General features: G+C 44.0%; 1 protein-coding gene across 5 annotated transcripts in view; it reads left to right on the top strand.

Moving 5' to 3' along the window:
• ASPH (aspartate beta-hydroxylase) overlaps positions 1-16595 on the top strand; it is a 223330-nt gene that overhangs the window by 195241 nt on the left and 11494 nt on the right. For all 5 annotated transcript variants that reach the window (XM_053896187.1, XM_019421265.2, XM_053896188.1 and 2 more), the window contains 3 exons: positions 7572-7707; positions 13683-13774; positions 14164-14297. In XM_053896187.1, coding sequence (XP_053752162.1) covers positions 7572-7707; positions 13683-13774; positions 14164-14297 — 362 coding nt within the window. The remainder of the gene's footprint in view (positions 1-7571; positions 7708-13682; positions 13775-14163; positions 14298-16595) is intronic.

Below are 16595 nucleotides of genomic sequence, written 5' to 3'. Positions count from 1 at the left end.
CCTTTTTCATGACTATGTTTTATTTCGTTCCTATAAATGTAGTTTTCCATGTTGATGTGAGTTTATTCCTCATCCCCTTCCATCTGTTATTTGCTCTCTTAGTTGGAACTAGTTCTAACTTGGATGTACATTCGCATTCTGTGTTGACGGTGTTCCCCCAAATTCAAGCCCTGATCCCCAGTATCTCAGAATGGGACTGTATTTAGAGACAGGGTCATTAAAGACGTAGTTAAGTTAAAATGAAGCCATTGGGGTGGGCTGTAATCCAGTATGCCTAGCGTCCTTACGAGAATGGGAAATTTGGACATGTAGAGGGATGTGGGCACACATAGATGAAAAACCAGGTAAGGACACAGCTAGAAGATGGCCTTCTACAAGCCAGGGGGAGAGAGTGCAAAAGAAACCAACCCTGCGACACCTTGACCCTGGACTTCCAGCCTCCAGAGCTGTGACACAATAGCTTTCTATTGTTTAACTCTCCCGGTCTGCGGTATTTATATGCTATGGCAGCCTACGCAAGCTAATACCATTAGTGAAGAAAGTCTCCTTACTTAGCAATCTGCAGTGTTTACTTACTGCCTTAGCAAAAACATTTCTCTGAGCAGTTCCGTTTTCCTACATAGAAAAAAATATTTAAAGCTCAGTTAGGTGAATGCTGCTTGATTAAGACGAAATTAAAGTGATCTTATGTGAGACTTCAAGCATCATAATCGATTCTGTCATCATCTGACCACATCGTGGAATTGGGCGTTCACCACCCAAGAGGTGAAAAGAAATTAGGGTGACAATCAATCAATATATGGAGTAGCAGAGTTGGATTTAAAATGTGAAATATGATGTCGAGAAATTTTTTTCTTCTCTCTACTGCCTGTCTCTGTCCTGTGAAACGTCATCACTTTGAGTGTGGTGAGGTTTTGAAGAGGCATTCCGGGGACTAAAAAAGGGTTTTGCAGGCTAATAAGATTTTGTTTCTGAGTTTTACTGGAAGGTCAGATTATATATCACAAGTCCCTTCTAGCCTATGAGAAAAGAAGGTAAATAAATAACAATCCACATTTAGAGATCTATAGAATATATGAGTGAAGAAAGATTACGCAGAACTGAGTGATACATTTAATACTTCCCACATGAAATCTCTTGAATGATAATAAAATAATTTTTTAAAAATGACTTTAAAAAAAAGCAGAAGAGAGACAATAACAGATGAACAGCGTCAGCATGTTTTTTTGTTTGTCTTCTGAAAATACAAGAGAGAAGTATCTGACTTGGCGAGCCCAAGAAAGCTCAAACCCAAGTGATGGCAGAGGGGCTTCCAAAGAGAAGGAATCGAAGGTAGCTGCTACTACGGCACTTGCATGGCCTCCAAGAACAGGCCTCTCTCTGCCTTCGTTTCAGATGCTCAGTGAAAAAACTGGCTTGATGATGCCCCCAACCACCCACCCAGCCTGAGGCCTGCCAACCCTAGACCCTCCCCTTTCACACCTCCCCGATCATTGTCTCAGTTCCTGCAGGATACCCAGTGTGAAAGAAGATAAAGAACAAAACAGAAGGAGTGCTGTAGCTCAGGGGAAACAAAAAACGCCGGAAGCAGATGCCAACACAAATAATATCTGTAAGACCCTCAGAGCTGTGAGGGACTGGAAAAAAGAATAGGTAGGATACTGTGGAAAGGAAACAAGACCCAAATAGTGCTGTCTCAGAAATGTACGGAATATGATTTGCAAAAGTAGGAATTTCATAACAGCACTGGAAGCTAAGTCAAGAAAATCTCCCAGAAGGGAAAACAAAAAACAAATTGAAAATAGGGAAGTTAGGGGCGGCTGCGTGGCTCAGTCAGTTAAGCGTCCAACTTCAGCTCAGGTTATGATCTCTCGGCGTGTGAGTTCAAGCCCCGCGTCGCGCTCTGTGCTGACAGCTCAGAGCCTGGAGCCTGCTTCAGATTCTCCCTCTGTCCCTGCCCCTCCCCGGCTGGTGCTCTGTCTCTCTCTGTCTCAAAAATAAACAAACATTAAAAACACTTTTTTTTTTTTTTAAAAAAAAGGAGAACAGGGAAGTTAGGAAAACTAGAAGCTCAATTTAACAAACCAAAGAAGTTCCAGAAAGAATAGGGAAGGAATGGAGAAGAAGTTATTAAAGAAATACAACTGAAAAATGTGAGTTTCCATATTGAAGGGACAGGTAAGTGACCAGCACTTACACTAAGGCATAGTTCCAGGAAATTTCCAGAAGCTGGAAACAAAGAGAAGATTTTAAAATCCTCATTATCATTGCTGTGCTTAGGCAATGATACTTTCAGCACATTTAATTTAGAGACTCTTGAGGGAAGTAGGAATATTTCACTCTCAAGGCACGGTGGACAAGTAAATTGCTCAATATCACATGGCTGGTAAGTGGGAGAGTCAGATTTCCAAACCAGGCAGTCTAGCTCCGTACCTACTATTCTGTACTGACTTCCTTTAAAGTTTTCTGAGGGACCCCCCCCCAAAAAAAGGCACCTAAAAGTTCAGATTTCCCAACAGCAACCCTAAATTATAATATAATGTAGCATTGCTTTCAGAATTCTCAGGAGAAAGTATTTCCTGCCTAGAATTCGGGGCACTGCCCCGCCTTCAATCAGATGTAAATATAGCTTCAGATATTTTCAGAATTTTAGTTTTACCTGTGCCGTACCCTGCGTTCTTGGGAACAGCTAGAATGCAATAATTAGGAAGGCCAGTACCTGGCAGGAGCCAGACGAAGTTCCCTGCTGATGCTTGCCCTGCAGGCCCAGACAACAGCCAGTCCAGGTCAAAGCAAGGCCGATGGCTACTGCACCGTTATCCTCAGAAAAAGAGAGGAAGAAAGGAGTGGCTTATATGGTGTGTTTGGTAAAGGGCAGAATGGTACCAAGAGATTTTCTATCGCCCTTTTAGTGCTATAGAATTCTCTAAGTGCATTACAGAATGAAGCCAAGGGAAAGGGGGAAAAATGTGGAATGAAGTGTCACTACAGTACTAATCAGGGGTGAACGATCCCTCATTGTGATAACAGTATAAAACCTTAACGTGAATTTACGCCGATGTGCGAAAGACTCTTGAAATTAACTGTATTGCAAGATGGAGAAGAGGGAAAAGAAGACATTGGATTGTTAACTTGTTACTTTTCCTAATAGAAGCGTTCAAAGGAATTCACTGCGGTTGGACTCAGGATGGGGGAAGAATCGAGTGAGAGACTGTTGCTTTTATTGTAAGACCTGTAGTAATATTTGACTTTTTAAAATGTTTAATTTTATTCTTTTAATTTTTTTTAATGTTTATTTATTTTTAAGAGACAGAGAGTGCAGTAGGGGAAGAGCAGAGAGAGAGGGGGGGACAGAGGATCTGAAGCAGACTCTATGCTGACAACAAAGAGCCCCACGTGGAACTCGAACCCACGAACCATGAGATCATGACCTGAGCCAAACTCAGACATTTAACTGACTGAGCCACCCAGGTGCCCCGCAAATGTGTGTTTTTAAGAATAAAAATATGCAGAGAAATTTAACTATTTAACTAGAAGAATCAGTTTGGCTTTAGTTTGCTTCTTTAAAGACGTTGTACAAGAAATCTGTTTTGGGAGAAGACTTTAAAAATGGACTTCATCTGAGGCACCTGGGTGGCTCAGTCGGTTAAGCATCCAACTTCAGCTCAGGTTATGATCTCTCGGTCTGTGCTGACAGCTCAGAGCCTGGAGCCTGCTGCAGATTGTGTCTCCCTCCCCCTGCCTCTCCCCTGCTCACGCTCTATCTCTCTCTCAAAAATAAATAGACATTAAAGCAAAATGTTTTCATAAAATTTTAAAAATAAATAAAAATAAAAATGGACCTAACCTAATTTGATGTTGAAGAGAAAAGCATACCATCCAGGTGAATGAGCAGAACATCTGGGACGTGAGGACCATGCCCTGAACTGCTTGGGGGTGGGGGTTGGATTCAGGAGAAACAGGAGAACTGTAGTATGTCGTGGGATTAGTGAGGCTCGAAGCTGGGGACGCCACGTCGAGATGACTTGACTGCCCAATGTAAGTGAGGTTTAGCAAAAGTCACGTGCCCGTGATGGGTTTATGAAGCCATGTAGCGTAACAACAATCCGATCTCTGTGCTCTCTAGTCTCTGTTGCCACAAGAAGGAACGTGAATTACAAGCTGTTATCTTCTCGGCAACCAACGCAAGTTATCAACCTTGTCAGTGTCTTTTCTCGGTTTTATGAAATGGGTGTATTTAGGATCAAAGAAGTAATATTTTAGATGAGTCCTTTAAAAAGGTAGGCATGGCCTGGTCTGTGTGAGCCTTCAAGTTCCTGTTGGACATCTGAGTGGTATTGCTATAGAGAAATTCATATCCTTTCTCTCTCTCTCTCTCTCTCTCTCTCTCTCTCTCTCTCTCTCTCTCTCTTTGTCATACACACACACACACACACACACACACACACACACACACTGCGTAATTAGGTTTGGTGTTTAGTCCCCTGTAATCATGCGGATTTTATACAGTGTGGTTCCTCGATTTATGCCTAAAAATAAAATTCCCACGTCCCATCCCTAATTTCTCCCTGACACTGATAAAAGAGACCATGCCGTATCTTTCCAGAGTTGAAAAAAACAAGTACACTCATTACTTTGGTGAAAGGCAGCCTGATTGTAAGTAAAATTTTAAAAATTTTATTTAGTACAAATATAAAAAATAAATAAAAAATAGTTGTGTGTAGTGATGCTTTCCCTTTAACATTCTCCTTAGGGCTTCAGGGCCCTGTTTTAGTAACTAAAGATCAGCTGTTTGCAAAGATTTCCCTGACATCAGCTTTCAGAAGAAATGAAGGAAACTTCTAAAATACCAGGAGGGAAAAAGGGAAGAGCCTGCTGTGTAAGGCTCCCGTAACCTCATCTGAAAAGCAACTTCATGTGTTAGAAAGGTCATTCTCCCCTCATATGCGTGCTAGTTTAACACGAGTCTAACCGAATTATCCATCAACTTGAACAAATTCCAATAGCCACAAGGAGTGTTGGCGATTGGTCCATTTAAGAAGATGTGAATATACGGGGAGCATTTTCTTTTCTTTTCCATAATCTTGGGATTCTTGAAAACGACCATCATGCCAAAGTGGGGGCTTTTGAGTATCTTTTTATTGGAATTCTGTCTTTGACTTGCTATTTATGAATCACCTACTTGGGATGAAGTAGCGTTGGAATTACTGATGAACAGCACCAGCGTGAATCAGTGTGATGGTAGCTACAGCTTTGGATTTTGACACAAATCAACAGGTGGGTCTCACAGAAATAGCAGCGTAAAATGGGTAAATTGGTGTAGCCACCGTGGAAAACAATATGGAGGTTCCTCAAAAAATTAAAAATAGAACCACCATATGACCTGGCAATCCTCCTTCTGGGTATATATCCAAAGTGAGATATGGAAGAGATTTTTGCATTCTCACGTTCGTTGCACCATTATCCACAATAACCAAAACAGAGAAACAACCACAGTGTCCATCAACGGATGGATAAAGAAGATGTGATATACGTACACATAAACACACATGTACACACACACACACACACACACACACACACACACTGGAATATTATTCAGCATAAGAAGGAAGGAAATTCTGCCATTTGCAACAACATGGATGAACCTTGAGGGCATTATGCTAAGTGAGATAAGCCAGACAGAGAAAGACAAATAATGTAGGGTATCACTTACATGTGGGACCTAAATTTTAAAAAAGAAAAAGTCAAACTCCTAGACATGGAGAGTAGAAAAGTGGTTGCCAGGGGCTAGGGTGGCGTGGGGCGGGGGGTGGGGGGGCGTGAAGGAAATAGGGAGACGTTGGTAAAGGGTATCAACTTTCATCCATAAGATGAATAAGGTCTGAGGATCTAATTAACATGGTGACTGTAGTTGATTACACTGTATTGTCTAATCAAAATGTGTTAAGAGAGTAGAACTTAAATGTTCTCAGCAAAACATTTAAAAGTTAAAAAGTAAAAGATAAATTTGTGAGGTGATGAATGTGTTGATTGACCAGGTGGAAGAAATCCTTTCACAATGTATCTTTACATCAGATCACCACAACGTACGCTTTTAAGTATCCTACAATTTTACGTGTCAGTCATACCTCAACAAAGCTGACATTTAAAAAAGAAATAAGCCGGTAGACTCAAAGAAACGGAGGGGGGAGAAAAAAGTAGAAAATCAGTCATCTTAAAATCTGGGTCTTGCCCTGGAATATCTTAACGTCACGTGATATAACAAGTGTTTGGCCGAAGTTCACGCCATGTTTTCATACAAATCTCTGAGGGCACCCGTCTCTCAGGGCCCTCTGCCTATGCAGCCTTCCTGACTCCTTATCTTTCTTCCTACATTGAATCATGAATTCATGAAGCACGGGTTGGTAAAAACACTTCACACATTATCTCATGCCTTGCTCTGTCCAATAATCGGTCAACCAGTTTCGCTTGATTGGTTCAAAAGATAGAGAACCATGTTTTACAAGGTACCTTAATCCCTTTTCGGGGAGCGCTAATTGTTGTTTCCATTTTTTGTGTGTCAAAATTTTTCTCTTTGTTTGTAACTTACTAGTTCTGGTTCCATGCTCTTGAGCCCTGATCCTTGTTGAAATCAGGTACTGTGTTCCTCTCTATCCATGTACCCGTATATTCAACTATTCCATCCACCTCCCTTTTAACCTAGAAATGTTGGGCATTGTTAACATTTCAAAATCCTGGTTTAGCTGTACGATTAGTCTCATTGTACAGTAGGAAAGCAGGTTTTGTTCTTTCTTCTGAGGGTAGTTCCCGTTTGCCACTCCACCTGCTCACTCCGGCCTACTTCGCCCTCTGTCCTGCCCTCGTCAACATCGCAGCGTGGTAGTGAGGATTACCAGGAGGCGAGAGCTCCAGAATGCTCCTTCCGCCGGCCTGCCAGCATCTGCCTGGCCACTCCAGGCTGTGCTGGTCCTAAGCCCACTTTCTGACCAGGGCTAACCACCCTTATAAATAAGAAGTCAAAGAAATAGGTTTGTTTGGCTGAGTTCTAAACACGAGGGCATTTATTTGCTTTGTTTTGCTGTTCACTCTGTAATTCATCAAGAGTCCCAATGGACACGTTTCCAATGTCTTTAAAATGTGATTAACGTTCACCGTGTTGAATGGCATCTTCCCGAGGACCTCTGTTGGAAGATGAACTCTGTGATTTGCAGGCCACTTTGGACGCCGGGGTGTGCCATGCAGGGTCACATGTGCCAGGATCAGCAAGAGCAATGGTCTTGTTCGCTTACGATCTTAAAAAAACAAGACAAGACACTTACGTTTTGGAGGGGACTGTTGTCTGAGGGGTTATTGAAATTTTTATGCCGCAAAGGCATTCAGTTCTCAAAAATGATAGGGCTTCTTTTAAACCCTCGACAAGAAGTCCCAGAGGAAATTGAAATAAGCAAGTAGTTGAGAGCACACATTTCGTTACTGTGTGAATCAGATAAACAAACAAAAAGCTGAGAGTCATTATAATGACTCCCAGGGATGTTTTCAGTCCAGTAACACCAGAATCTTCCTTCTAGTCCTTAGAAAGAAACTGGAAGTTAATCCGCGATGAAGGCCTTGCAGTGATGGACAAAGCCAAAGGCCTCTTCCTGCCTGAAGATGAAAACCTGAGGGAGAAAGGCGACTGGAGTCAGTTTACGCTGTGGCAGCAAGGTGAGCTCCTGACTTCTAGATGAAAAAATACGTTATCTAAACCCATCATTGTTGGGGCGCCTGGGTGGCTCGGTCGGTTAAGCGTCCGACTTCAGCTCGGGTCATGATCTCACAGACCGTGAGTTCGAGCCCCGCGTCGGGCTCTGGGCTGATGGCTCAGCGCCTGGAGCCTGCTTCCGATTCTGTGTCTCCCTCTCTCTCTGCCCCTCCCCCGTTCATGCTCTGTCTCTCTCTGTCTCAAAAATAAACCCATCATTGTTTCTTTAAACTACATGTGAACATTTACTGGTGTGTGTGTGTGTGTGTGTGTGTGTGTGTGTGTGTGTGTTCACATGTGTATTTGGATAAATATATAAATAGTATTTTGATTCATCTGGTCTTTCCCATTAAATGACATGTTACAGGGGCACCTGGGTGGTTTCATATGTTAAGCCTCTGACTTCGGTTCAGCTCATGATCTCATGGTTCATGAGTTCGAGCCCCCACATCAGGCTCTCTGCTGTCAGCACAGAGGCTGCTTCGGATCCCCTGTCCCAGACCTTCTCTCTCTGCCCCTCTGCTGCTCACTATCTCTCTCTCTCTCTCCAACATCAATAAACATTTTTAAAAAATGATATGTTACAAAGACTAACCCTGTTGTGTAGGCTTAACTGAAAGTCTACCATGCGCTAATTACTATCTTAGAAAGGACCTACCCTGAGCCTCATTTGCTCTGTAGCACGGAGATGATGTCGCGTGCCAAGATGGAGTCACCATGGGTCGGAGATGATAACAGTCCAGAGTGACAGGTGTGACAGAGTAACAGGAGATAATGACTAGTGTCTGTGCTCCTCAAGAATAGGAAGTGGTTCACATTCCACCGAACATTCCTTGGGCTGAACCCGGGCTCAGGCACATACACGGGACTCCAATATGTGTGTGTTCAATGAGTGAATATATCAATCTGTCCTGTAAATGAGGAGCATTGGATTTTATGTGTAAGGCTCTTTCCAGTTCTCTTCTTGAGAAATCAAGTCAACCTGGGTTAACAGCCATCCAGAAACAGATCCATGGTGAAGAGTCCGCGGCACCAAATAAATCGAGAGGACAGGCGGTGGGGCTTACATTGAAGGACAAGTAAGCACATTTTCCTCTCTTGTGCTCTCAGAATGGTTTGCACAGAAGAGAAGAAGAGCTACTTCAGTAACATTTTCAAAGACAGTATCTCAGAAGAGAGATCGCGTGATTGTTAGAGACTGTCAGCTTTCTTGCCAGCAAGGTTTTTTTTTTAAGGGAGTGACAGGGTCACTATGTGAACAACATGCTAAATCTGTCTGCTGGCAACTCACTAGAATGCATGAATTGTGTTGGCCTTAAGCATTCACCAGTTCATCTGATGCCTCGGTGGCATTAATACGCTTCTGCACCAGCGTCCTTATGCCCTCCTAGAACAGTGCTTCAGTACAGCAGGCCTCCTGGCAGTAATTTCCAGAACCACAGTCCCTGCTATAAACAGGTGCTCTGATAAAGTTGAAATCGGCAGGGCATTATAGGCAGATAGAAGTTATCAAGCGGGGTGCCAGGCTCGTTCAGTCACTGGAGCATGCAACTCTTGGTCTCAGGATTGTGAGTTCAAGCCCCACGTTGGGTGTGGAGCCTACTTAAAAAATAATAAATAAATAAATAAATAAATAAATAAATAAATAAATAAATAAATAAATGTTTTAGGCAAGCAAGAAAAAAATGATGGTGACAAAATTTGGTTGAAGGCAATATTTTGACTTAAATTTCCGCATTTAACAATAATTTAATTGTGACAAAATGTATTCCTTAAGCTGTAATATGTGATATTTTTCACTTGTATTATTTCCAGAGAGTGACTGCATTTCTCGCTTGATTTCCATTTTGACTCAAAATAGTTGACCTGTGTGTGTATTTGGGGGGGGGGGGGGGGCGGGGCGGTGGATATCATAAGTATGTGTTTTCCAATTAGTTGCAGTTAATTACACAGAAATTAATTTCTAATTGTATTTTTTTGTGTGTGCGTCCTAAGACAATAGAAGTCACGTGGTTCCTCTTTTAGGAAGTTTTGTTAAGGTTTTTTGTGGCCTTTCGTTTGTGGTTCCAGGCTTCTGGGAGGAATCCAGGAGCCAGTTTCTGCGAACACATTCACAGTCTAAAGAATTTCGAAGACAACTAGTACCATAGCTTGCACGGACGCAGGGTGGAATCCTTGAAGCCAGGTGCCCTCTCAGGCCCTGTGGCGCAGAAACTGGAGAGAGAATCCTGTGGTGGGGGGCGGGGGCGCGGTGGAGGGAGATATGAGGAAGAGAGGCAGCAGGGCGGTCTCAGCCACACTGAGAGCTCAGGTCCACACACAGAGGCTGCTGAGTATCTGAATTAGTTGACTTAGTGGTCCTCTAGTCTAGTCAAGAGAGGATGCTGCTAGATGGTTGAAGGCCATAAAGCTATGGCTGGAAATTCCATTTTTCTCCCAATGGTACTGGGTCTTGTGGTGGGTCTCCAGGTAACATCATCAAGGCTGAAGAATATTTATTCCTTTTTAAAGAGACAACTGTTGGGGCGCCCGGGCAGCTCAGTCGGTTGAACGACCGACTTTGGCTCAGGTCATGATCTCGCGGTCCGTGGGTTCGAGCCCCGCGTCAGGCTCTGTGCTGACAGTTCGGAACCTGGAGCCTGCTTCGGATTCTGTGTCTCCCTCCCTCTCTGCGCCTCCCTTGCTTGCTCTCTGTTTCTCTCTCTCTCAAATATAATAAACATTAAAAAAAAATTTTTAAAGGGACAACTGTTTGGACTTGGAGGAAAAGAATCAACAAATGTAAATAATGGGTTATTTTTTTCCCTAAAAATGTGTTTTCAAATTGCTAAGTGAATGTCATGGAGTGTTTCTTTTGCTCGTACTTATCAATCATCACCAGCAGTGAACAGTAAAATATGTAGTTGGCAAATACACCGTATGTGTGCACTTTTTCTTCCCGAGCCCATAGGAGACAGTGCTAACCAGTCTCAGTAGCCTTTCTGGATAAGCTCGAGCTGAACCTCTGAGTCCTTCTCAACACGGTGTTCTAGGGAGCCGCTGACAGTCGGTCAGATTCGTCGTGCAAGACGAACCTGTTGTTATCCCAGCAGAGCCTTGAAACTTAAGAAAGACAAAACCCAAGACCTTTAAACATCCCACCTCCGTGAATATTTCTTATGAAGTATTTTCACATGTAAATGAAATATCCAACTGATTCTTCCAAATCTGCATTGATAAAACTCCTTCTAGGGCCATCTTCTCCCAAGTCCATCGCTTCTTCAGAGTTAGTTTAAACTCGGTGAGAAATAATCAGACAGCAGTAAGGCCACACTGAATCCCGCCGCTGGACAGTCTTCTCCTCAGCTGAGGGAGCTGCTTTTCACAGCTGCTTTCTAACCCGTGATGTGACCGAGTTGTAAATTATGCTGAAAGCAGAGGTTTTGGAGGCCAGCAACCCCAAACTGGAGGCCTGGCCGCACCATTCGTTAGTTGTGTGATGCAAACATGTTCCTGAATCTCTGAGCCTCAGATCCTCATCCGAAAAAGGACAGCGAGAACCGTGCCTCAAGTATGGGGTTGTTACTAGAATCAGTGAGTGCTCTCGAAAGATCTGGTACACAATTATCCACTAAGTGAGAGTGGTACTACTTTTTTACTACCTAATAACCGTATGTTATATAATAATAACAGTAAGGGAGGGGCGGTCTTAGGTCATGATTACTTGGGTCATGGTTAAGAACATGGACTCTGGGTCCAGTTTGGCTGAATTCCTGCTGTGTCACCTCTCTGTGCCTCAGTTCCTCTTCTCTAAAACACAGCTCTGACGGCACCTCCCTTGCCAGGAGTTGTAGGCATCAGATGAGTCCTTTTGAGTATGTCAGGTGGTTCCTGGCCCACCGTGAGCACCACGGAACTGTGGTTGCCTTCCTAAATGCTCACCATCACGTGCGAATACTTAAAGCTGCCAATGGAAATCCACGAATGCCAAGCATCTACTACATGGAGAATATGTGTTTACATATGTGTTTACAGTGTCTTCCAAGGCTAAAGATGTTCACATTTAGCCCTGACCAAGTGGCAGTCCTAGTGAAACCCAATCCATTAAGTTACCCTTCATTAAGGTACAACACACCTGTTCTCTACGGGGCACCTGCTCAGTCCTCACTACCGTGCCCACGGAAAGTCCAGCCACTTCTGGCTGTTCCTGAAGCCTCCAGACTTCACTTAACTGCTGCCTGCACAGCACAGAACCCAGAATCGGGGCTTTCTACCAGGCCATCCCCAGATCCTGCATATGGGAAGTCATGGGAAGCTAGGCTTAAAAATGCTTTATGATGACATGATACAGGAATCTATTTGGCCAAACTGCCATTTATCATTCAACTCCATTAATCACTAAAAATAACAACTAATACTTTACTCAAGGGGCAAAAAGATTACTTAGGAAAAGCTACTGTACATATAGACATTGTTTTCTAGAACATTGGGGTCCATTTGAAGAAAACACTTTTTTCTTAAGTTTATTTATGTATTTTTGAGAGAGAGAGAGCAGGGGTGGGGCAGAGAGAGGGAGATAGAATCCCGGTCAGGTTCCACACTGTCAGCACAGAGCACAATGTGGGGCTCGAACTCACAGAACTGTAAGATCATGACCTGAGCGAAAATCAAGAGTCAGATGTTTAACCAACTGAGCCACCCAGGCACCCCAAGGAGAATACCTTTAAGTTGCATTCCTTGTAACTCATTTTATTCTTGGTATATGATTATCCTGGGACACAACTAAAAATTAAGTAAAGTTAAACTCAGCTTTAGATGTAGCAGTCCCTTGTAGGACTCTTGAATAGGGAATTACAGTTTTTCCATCTGTAAAAAAAAAAAAAAAAAATCCATCATTTTTCTCCATGAGAGCAAATAATGCCGTGTACATTTCTGAGCACGTCTTTTCTAAAACACAGTTATTTTGTCAATGGTGAAGAAATTTATATAGTTCAGGGTGCTTAAGACCATGTCCCAAAATCTGTGCTCCTGACACTGCCACTTATAGAAAAACATCGTCTCTCAGAGACGCCTTGCCCTCTTCATTTACATCCTCTTCTTTATCAACGTATGAAGAATGATCTGTACAATGAGAATGACATTGAATTCCCATGAAAAATGTTCAGGTAACTCTTTGCTATAGTCCTAGGAATGCATTTTTAGGTTAGAAACAGAAGCTGGTTTTTTCCTTAGGGAGTCTCCTGTGACTGCTGTAACAAATGACCACAAATTTAGTGGCTTTCAAATGACACAAATGTATTACCTTCACAGGTCTGGAGGTCTACAGTGGTCTCCCTGGGCTAAAATCAGAGTGTCCTCAGGGCCATATTCCCTCTGGAGGCTCCAGCTCCTGGAGTCTACCCACATTCCTTGACTTGAGCTTGCTGTCCATCCTCAAAGCCAGCAGTGGCCGGTCAAGTCTTTCTCCTTCTGTATCACTCAGACACTATTCTGCCTCCCTCTTCCACATTGAAGGACTCTTTGATGTCATGACACCCATCCACTTTATCCAGGACAATCTCTTTATTTTCAGGTCGGCTGATTAGAAATCTCAATGTCTTCTGCAACTTTTATTCCCCTTGCCATGTAACATAATATATTCATAGGTTCCTGCTTGCAACATGGACACCCTTGGGAGGGGGGCATTATTCTGCCTGTCACCGGGAGAAAAATAGGATTCGGCACTCACCTTGTCCATTAGACATCCTTAGTCAAGTCGCCCAACGCTGAGTGGAGATTTCTGGTCATTACCCTGCTCGTCTGCTGGTGGAAGACACTTTATGCTTTGTCTTCTTGTGTTTGCTCAGCCTCCTCATTCCCAGTGAGGGTGACGATACAGATTGCCCATGGGCAAAACAGGATGAGCTAAAATTTTACTGTGATTTGTTTCTAACGATGGTTTTACCATTTCTTCTTCTAGGAAGAAAAAATGAAAATGCCTGTAAAGGAGCTCCTAAAACCTGTTCTCTACTCGATAAATTCCCTGAGACAACAGGATGCCGAAGAGGACAGGTAGTACCTAGCGTGTCTTTGGTGACCCGAAGAACACAGTTATTAGGAATAAAGGAATGCTAATGTTTATAAAGCGACAGTTATTGCTTTGGGCCAAACAAAGGCCTCTTTTTTTCTTCTCTCTTTAACGAAACGCCATTCCGTGTGGTCGATGGCAGAGCTGAGGGTGGAAGATGTTCAGTGTTTATCGCTTCGTGGAAAATGAGAGTCCTTATCTTCAGTTCCTTCACAAAGAAACTAGACGAGAATATACATTCTCAGTCTTCCCAAGTAATTCCTTCTTGGAAGAAGTAATTACTTTCCCAAGTGATTTTCTGCGGTCACTTTAATGTAGCATTTCCTCCACCCGTCGATGCGTGGATGACCGGTGCATTACTTTTTCTGCGCAGATCAAGTATTCCGTCATGCACCCGGGAACCCACGTGTGGCCGCACACGGGCCCCACCAACTGCCGGCTCCGGATGCACCTGGGCTTGGTGATTCCCAAGGAAGGCTGCAAGATCCGATGTGCCAACGAGAGCAAGTATGTTTCCTGCCATCGTTTCCTCTCGTATCACCTCTGAAGAGGGGTGTTCCTTACAACCAGTCTGTGTTCAGTTGGGTTATTTCTCTCCCTTTGTAACTGAAGTAGGCTGGAGCGGGTGATACTAATCCACACTCTAGTCTGTGTCCCTTCCTTGTGCTTTCCGTGAGTCTGGAGGGACTCCTCAGGTCTAGGGCCGCCCTCCCTAATCATTTCTCCCCACACCACTGTCATCTCAGTGAAGAGCCTTCTCGCTTCTCTTTCTGGATGGACAGACTTGCACTCAGGACCAACCATCTTGTGCTGAGCCCTATACATATTACACATTGTGTTTATTGCTCTACAACTTGAATTATTCATCAATGCCGAGGGTCCCCCTTCCTGAAGAAAATGCCCGGTGATACTTACGTGTGTTGCTCTAGGGGAGGCAGCATGGGGCAACAGAAACAGGCTGTGTGTTTCAAATCCCAGGCTGCCGTTTTCAAACCCCAGCTCTGCCACCTAATCCTGCGTAACCTGGACCCATTCCTTAATCCCTTCGAACCTCAGCCTCCTCACTTATGAAATTGGCAATGATGCTGTCTGCTCTGCAGGATTATTATAGGATCGAATGAAATAATACATACAAGGCACCGAGCCCACGTCCTAACATGAGTGGGATGTGGTGAATGTTAGGCCCTTCTGCCCGTGCCTTTTGCTGTCCTAATCCTATTACTCCGGCCACCGAGAATGCCCTTCTTTACACTCATCCAAAATAAGCCTATTGCTAAGATCCAATGTCGTTTCATACAAAGGAGCCTCTCTTCTGACTTCTGAGTGCGTATATAGTATAGATTCTCAGTAATCCTATTCTGTATCTCCCATTGCTTTTTATCAGTTGGCGTATGCTCGCCTAATCTCTGTGAGCTAGAAGCTCCTGGAGGGCAGAAACCAGGTTGCTATCTTCTTAGTCATTTCTCAGGGTCCTCAGTAGAGGTCCGATGGGGCGGGGAGGTACCTCCTATTTGGGAGGTAGTTTGAGTTGTTCGTTTGGTTGTTGGCAGAGACCTGCCTGTCCTGCACGTGGCGTGGCGACACGGAGTGCTGTGGGAGGTTCAGATAGGGCTTTCCTCTGCCAGACGTGCTTCGTCAGGGACGTACCACAGGCTCAAATGTCGGAGTCATAAGAGCAGTACAGATAAAAATGCTACAGATGGGACAATGGGCAGCTAGCTCATTTGCTGCTGGGGTTTTGAGAATCTTGACAGTGGTGACTCTTAAAGACAGGAAGGGTTTGGGCATTGAAAGCCGGGGCGGGGCGGGGGGAGGCATTTCAGGCTGAAAGAATAGGATCTGCGAAGGCACAGAAGCCAAAAATGAGAGAGGGCACATAGGGAGAATATGGAGTGATGCCAGCAACCACAAGTGTATACAACAGTATACCTCAGTAAACTGATGCACATTAAAATTTTCGAGAGTTCATTTGGGCATGCATCGATTCACATTGCATAGTGTCAAAGCAAAGGTGGGTAGGAGTGCCCCAGGGCAGGAGCTGGAGGGCAGGGTTTCCAGAGAGAAGATGCTGAAGCCAAGCAAAGGAAGTATTTGACTAGATGCCGCGTAAGCAGTTGGCCCTGCTTCGGAAAACCCGGTTGGCTGTTTGTGATCAGTTGCTCTTCTGCTTCACTTTCTCAGATTCAGGTGCATTGACTCTGGCTTAGACTTCAGTTTGCTTATGTAGGCTGCCAAGGCGTGGAAGCCACCCTCGTCTAACGGCCTTCTTGGCTAAAAATTTTAACAGCGCATATAGAATACGGTTGGAAAATGAAAGCAGAATAGAAGCCCAATTAAAGAAGGCTTTGATCAGTATTTGATAGTGGGATCAGACTCTTGTCAGGAAGTTACTCTGGAAGCCATGGCGGGGAGGATGTGGGAAGGCAGGAAGAACAGTTAGCACCCTGTCATGGTGGCCCACCCAAGAAGAGCTGGACTCGGGATGCTGGAAGCAAAGGGAGAGTAATGGGCAGGTACAGGAGATCTTATGCGCCTTGACTCAAGTGTGTGGTATAAGGGAGGGAGAGTCCAAGATGCCTCAGCGTGTGTCCATTTGGGTCAGAAGGAGACTGTTGATGCTTTAGCGAATACTGAGAACTTGGGAGGTGTGAGGCAAGTTCAGGGAAATGGGTAATGAGTTCAGTGTTTATATATATTTTATTTAAGTTGCTACTGGAAGACAGTAATGGAAACATCCAGGAGTCAGCTGGATAGAGATGCCTGGAGCTTGGGAGAGAAGCCATGTCTGGACATAAAGGTTGGAGA

This window comes from Panthera pardus, unplaced genomic scaffold (genome assembly GCF_024362965.1).
Source record: "Panthera pardus isolate Hobbes unplaced genomic scaffold, ASM2436296v1 HiC_scaffold_7, whole genome shotgun sequence".
Lineage (NCBI taxonomy): Eukaryota > Metazoa > Chordata > Mammalia > Carnivora > Felidae > Panthera > Panthera pardus.
Note: the sequence above shows the minus strand (reverse complement) of the source record. Positions and strands in the feature narration are given on the sequence as shown.